Source organism: Ananas comosus, linkage group 10 (assembly GCF_001540865.1).
Source record: "Ananas comosus cultivar F153 linkage group 10, ASM154086v1, whole genome shotgun sequence".
NCBI lineage: Eukaryota > Viridiplantae > Streptophyta > Magnoliopsida > Poales > Bromeliaceae > Ananas > Ananas comosus.
The window spans coordinates 378759-384784 of NC_033630.1; the positions used below are offsets into that span (position 1 = coordinate 378759).

The following is a 6026-nucleotide window of genomic DNA, read 5'->3' on the forward strand; positions in this document are numbered from 1 at the left end:
ATCTAAGAAGAAAACATGTTACCAATATTCAAAGAGAGACCCATTTGAGTTGGCCTGATGCTCTGGTAGAAACCACACCATGACTGCAACCCATCACCCAGCCTCTGTGGTTTTCGAATGTCAGGAGAATAGAAGGATCTCCCAATAGATACGTACCTGAAGGCCAGTTCATTTAAATAACAATTAGGAGCTCACACTACAAAAATAACTAGGAATCTAAGTAGCAATCAAGAAACAGAAATGCAACCTTTGACTTGATAATTCCCTCAAGACTACATCAAGAACCTGCAGCGTTTCATACGGAGCATCAGCTTGCTTCCCACCGATAAATTGGCGCAGATGATGAAGGTCTGCATGAGCAGCAAACTTGATAGCCACCCTATACTCTTTTTCTCTTGAAGCGAGAAAGATGAACGTCAGCAAAATTATCTATATAATGAAATGCAAGAGGCGGAATGACTACAAAAATGCATAAATCCCGTACCTAAAAATCCCCGTCCCATCGTCCTCCTCGGCAACTTTTACGGTGAACACCTTCGAATCGAAAGGCAGGGAGCCAGCTGTGTATAGACTCATCCTTCCATCATAAGCAGGGAGCCGCATGCCCAACTCTGTATCTCTGTAGAGTCTCACTAGCTCTGCCATAACAGCACGATTCATTCTCCGGGAGTGTACTTCAGGCGTAATTGCCACCTGGAGGAACAAGATAAGAAAAATGAACATGCATAGATCTGCATTATCTATAGAATCAATTTGTAGACCGAGTGAAACTTACATGGTATTGGTTCAAATCCTTGTCGGGCAATTCCGTAAGGAAATGGTTGGCCTTCACAATACACCGGGTACCAACCTGACCAAACCCCGGCCGCCGCTGGAACACCAAACCTTTACTCGAGACAGGAGGGCCAGCAGCGAGACCCATCTCCACCTCCGGCCTGACCGCTCTCTCAACAGCTTTCCCTTTGCCTCTTCCCCGCCTCCTCCCCGCATTCTTCTTCGCTTCCTGCAACGGCAACTCATTTTCCAACTTCTGCTGGTTCATGGTGTTCTGAAGCGGCTTCTTGAAGACCACATGCTTCTCCCCCTTGGGGTCCTTCGCCATCGGCCGGAGAGGCATCTCACTAGAATACGGACGGAAGAAGGCGCTTTCTCTCTCTACCACGGCAAGCATGCCGCTACCGATCTAGGAGCAACCCTTCTATGCATTTATATCCTCAGCACTGGGAAAACAGTAGAAGGCATATATTATCAGTGAACAGGTTTTAAAGAGGGGGGATATGAAGGCTCTTGCAGTAAGATACAGAAACTCAGAAAGGAAACCAGTTTAAATTAAGAGCTGCAGAGATGTAATGCGGTTGCATTGATATCTATAACACAGTTGGGTACGGATCTAAAGCACGCATTTTGACTTCTAGGGCGGCATTATCCGACTAGGCCGGAATAGCAATACATCAAGACAAGGGAAAAGGAGATGATGAACGGATGGGCTTAAGTAGTTTTTTTTTTTTTCATATAATAAAAATAAAAAGGATACACGAGAGGAAGTATGTAGCAGATAGTAACAGCTGCAGCAGAATCGGACAGATTACCTCGGGTGACCCCATTGCTCTGCTGTTCGTTCTCTTTTGTTTCTAACCAAATGCAAATGCAAATGCAAATAATAATAATAATAATAATAATAATAATAATAACAATGTAATAATATAATAAGGGTGTTGTTAAGCTTCTGTGTTGAAAAGGTATGGAAGTAGTAGAAAACAAACAAAGGTGGCTAGAATAAGAAAACATGGGCTGTACGAAAGATCTCCACTTTGGAGTGGAGGGGCTGCTATTATTAAATTATAGGGGGTGGGGTTAGAGGGGGAGGGGGGTAGATGGGAAGTGGGATCCCGACAAGAGAGCACTGAGGAAGTGAACGAATACTCGAACGGCGTGGAAGGAGGCGATGGGGATAATACCGCGGAAGTGTCGTTATGCGGGGTGGAGGAAGTGGGCGAAGTGAGTGGTGGGTAAGCAGAGAAGGCGGGGAAGGAGCGAGCGAGGGGATAACAAAGGACAAGGACAAGGTCGCGCTTTCCTAGAAAACCATGGGACAAAGAGGAGCATTCAGGAACTTAAGGCAGGGATATCACAGACACAGCTGAGGTAGGGACCACTGGGAGTAGCATTAGTATAATATATCGTCAATGTCATTACAATTTGACATTATTACTCTCTGCGAGGAATAGTAGCATAGTATGGTAGTAGCGCATTAAGGGGTGGGGTGCTGCTGCTGCTGCTGCAGCTGCAAGCACAGCTGCAGCTGCCGCGGCTGGGACGCCGCCCGTGAGCGGGACACGAGGAGCGCTTCACCCCACCACCAACCCGATAAATACTACATACCACTGTAGCCCCGGATACGGTACAGGACCCAAATTAATATTACCTGCCACTTATACCCTGTCATTTGGACCTTCGACGAGGCGCAGACATACTTGACGCTTGTGGAAACTGTGTCGGTAATATTTTAGCAAGCTCTGTTTGTAAAAGGAAAACAGAAAAGCCTCGATTTAGTCGTGGCAACGGCATCTAAATCTCTGGTTGGTCGGCATGAATGGGTTGGACTTAGATGAAACCCCAAGCTAATTAGTATAGGGATGGAACCCATTGTCAATTAAACCCCCAAAGCATGATGATAGGAAGGCACCCACGCAAAGTTGGGATTTGGAAACAATAAATGGGCTCATTGTAGTTGATCACAGCACATTGCACGAAACCTGCTTCTAGGCGGTGGTACGCTTTAAGTCTCGCTCAAGGCGCAGGTCCCATTGAGCGGTCGGCGATAACATAAGATGCCTATTTTGGACGCAAATTTTTTTTTATTTTTTTATTTTTTTTATTTTCAGTGCGGTGCAGCCCACTACCGCAAAACATATACTGGCGTCTCCGTGGTGCGATCTGAAATCGGGATGCGTTGCCGGGCTAGCAAGCCCCGCAAAATACTGCAATGTATGTGGTGCGTTCTGAAATCGGAACGCACTGCTGAGAAATAATAATGATTTTAATTTTAATCAGGTGGGCTAATTTCAATTGGGCCTGCTGGGCGTGCCATTTTATTTGATCTCCAATTAGACTTTTGCTAAACAGGACGATTGGTCACAAGTCTAAGCCACGTTCATCTTTACTTGGGCCAGCCGCGAGCTATTTTAGGACCAAACCGATGCTACAGCCTTACAGGTACACGAACTAGCTGGGCGAGACAGAGTGGAACGCGATGTACCGCTACAGCACACACAATAAAGGGGCCCGCTAGAAATAAAGCTTTGCGGGCGTGCTTGTGTGTGTGGGAAGTGGGGTCCCAATAATATAAAGAAAGAGGCCGCTTTAATTTGTAAAAGCAGCTAACGTCATTTTCACGCTTCAGAGATCGCCCCCGAAAGAGCAAAAATCCACTCATACCCATTTGTATTCTTTTCCGATACACTCGGCTAGAGAAGAGATTATGATGATGATGACGATGATGACGACGACGCCGACGACGCCGAGAAGGAGATCGAATAAGGGAGAGAGAGCCGAGATGAGATGGTGGTGTGTGTGTGCATAGAGAGAATAGAAAGGTAACTGCAAAAGTTGTGGGGAAACCCTAATAAGAAGAGAGATGATGATGACATTTGACGAACCACGCCACCACTTACAAGCAAGCGTGCGTGTATCGGCCACCCGGGGGCCCGCCCAACCTCTCTCCTCAGCACGCGCTACAACCGATTGCCACGCGACACCTCAACCCAGAAAAGGTACAAATTAATGCGCGCACTCGGTGCAACTCCATGCCCGGGAACCGGGTGCAGCTAACATTCGTGATACACTCACCGACGGTATCCGCCTAGGGCACGACATGTCGGCTTTAAGAGTCGGAAAATGCAGTAGAATGCACGATCACAAGATGGAGGACTCCGGTTCCTCCAGGCGAAACGAGGGCAGCGGAAAAGCATACGAAGCTGGGCTTTAGACCAACTAAGGTCGCAGACGAGAATCTTAACGGTCACGGCCCTGTACGGTGGTATCAATCAAACGGCTACAAATGCGCAGAGAAACATTACTGAGGGGGTGAGCTTACCGCTGCTGAGTAGTGGAAACCGTATGCGCATTCACGTTTACTGAGAGAAGGAGAGAGTGAGAGGGGCGAAAACGACGAGAGCTAGAAAACAGGAAGGGCAATGATGAGAGGCTGCGAGGGGGGTTTGAATAGGAGAGAGAGAGAGAGAGAGAGAGAGAGGGAGAGAGAGAGGGGGGGACTAGAGGAGGATATAATGGATACAAAGAGGAGGAGACGAGAGAGTGGAGATCTTATTAACAGTCGTGAGGGGTTTAGGCGCTGAACCAACCTTTTGCTTCACGGTCTAGCTACAGGGTCCTAGCCATGAAAAAAGCCTGTTCGCTCGCTCTCTCTCTCTAGATTGAGAATAAAAATAAAGGCAAAAAGGAAAATTAAAAGGGAAAAATAAAAGGAGCAAAAAAGATAGAGAAAGTGAAAGGAAACAGCAGAGAAAGAGAGAGAAAAGAGAAGAGGTCTCTCAGCCTTTAATGCTATGTACTCGACCACCATTAACATAACAGTAGCATAGAAGCTCACAAACTCCGTATCTTTGTCTTTAGCTCTTAATTACTAACTATAGAGAGAGAGAGAGAAAAATAGGCGAAGAGGATATTCTTTGTTCCTCAGCTGATCACCTCCTGTTCTACGAAAATGTAGCAGATATGATCAGAACAGATCAGATCGGAGGACGAGCTCCCACTCAGATCCATCAATTAAAGCCAAATCTGAGTTCAAAATTAAAACAAGAGCTTATGAATATATATATATATATATATATATATATATATATATATATATATATATATATATATATACCAGCTGGATTAAAAACTTCAATGCAAAGCAAATCGCTACCGGGGAGCAGACCGATCGAGAAGAACAAAACGGGCACAGAGAACTCGAAGATCGGGTATACTACAATCTCGAAATAAGAAGCTTCTAATTAATCTTTCTCCCTACTTATAGTGTGTGAGAATCGTTCAAAAACCCCTAAGCAACGAAACGAAGAATTCCACAAATCACCAAATCGTTCAAAAAAATAAAGAAAAAGGCGAACGAAATTAATTAAAAAGATCACAAACCTCGTCCTCGAGCGCGATGGATCGGATCGGAAGCAACCCCCGGTGGTCGATCGGATGAGTGAAGATGAAGAAGAACGAGTAAGATAGAGAGCAAGAGAGAGCTCGGTCGATGGATTGGAGCCTCTGCTGGATTCGAGGAGCGGAGCTCTTTTTGATGAGGGAGGGAGGGAGCGAGCGAGCGTGCGCTTGGAATTGATTAATAAGTGTTTGCCCACTTCTTCTTCTTCCTCTACGCTCTTCTCGAAGAGTCATTAAAATAACTCAGACCCCATCCACCCGTTGTAGTTAAAGCTACACGTTCACTGCTCTCCCATCCTTAGCTCCTCCCCCTCTCTATGGAGAGCTCTCCATAATCTATAACTTTTCTTTTGTTTTTTATAAGAGATAAAAAGGAAAGGAGTGAGAGAAAGAGGCGTGGAGATTGAGGCGTCGGGTGCAGAGAATGTCTCAGATGTGTGGCCTCGAAAGCACGCGCACTCTAGAGAGAGAGAGAGAGAGAGAGAGAGGGGGTGGNATTTGGGTTTCGGTTCGCGGGCGCCGCTCGCGAGGCGGGGATTATGCTTACTTTGATCTGGGGTTGGAGGGAGGGTACGCCGTGGATCGGACGGTACGGCGTCCGTTTGATGGGCGCGGGACTGGTGATCGGACGGCTTATAAGGCTGAGTTCGACGCCCCATGAATCCATGATGTGTTGTGATTAGATGTAGTCCAAGTACATGCCTCATGCATTATCTTCTTCTAGATATGACACTGATGTGTATACAATATATATCAGTATATTAACAAAACACGATATCCAACTAAAAAATATTTTAATTCATTTTACTTTCCACCTGTGTGTTTGATGATTTCGATTTGTATGATCAAAA

The 6026-nt window shown here is 45.9% G+C and overlaps 1 protein-coding gene across 3 annotated transcripts in view; it reads right to left on the bottom strand.

Annotated features, from left to right (window-relative positions):
* Positions 1-5664, bottom strand: part of LOC109716394 (protein argonaute PNH1-like) — a 63513-nt gene extending 57849 nt beyond the window's left edge. Inside the window, exons 1-5 of one of the 3 annotated variants that reach the window (XM_020241819.1) lie at positions 5158-5664; positions 776-1220; positions 485-693; positions 248-394; positions 23-156 (exon numbers count right to left, since the gene is read on the bottom strand). In XM_020241819.1, the coding sequence (XP_020097408.1) occupies positions 23-156; positions 248-394; positions 485-693; positions 776-1171 (886 nt within the window). In that variant the 5' untranslated portion in view covers positions 1172-1220; positions 5158-5664. Of the gene's footprint in view, positions 1-22; positions 157-247; positions 395-484; positions 694-775; positions 1221-1589; positions 1674-2425; positions 2680-5157 lie in introns of those variants that run through there. The other 2 variants (XM_020241822.1, XM_020241820.1) reach the window with 2 other exon arrangements.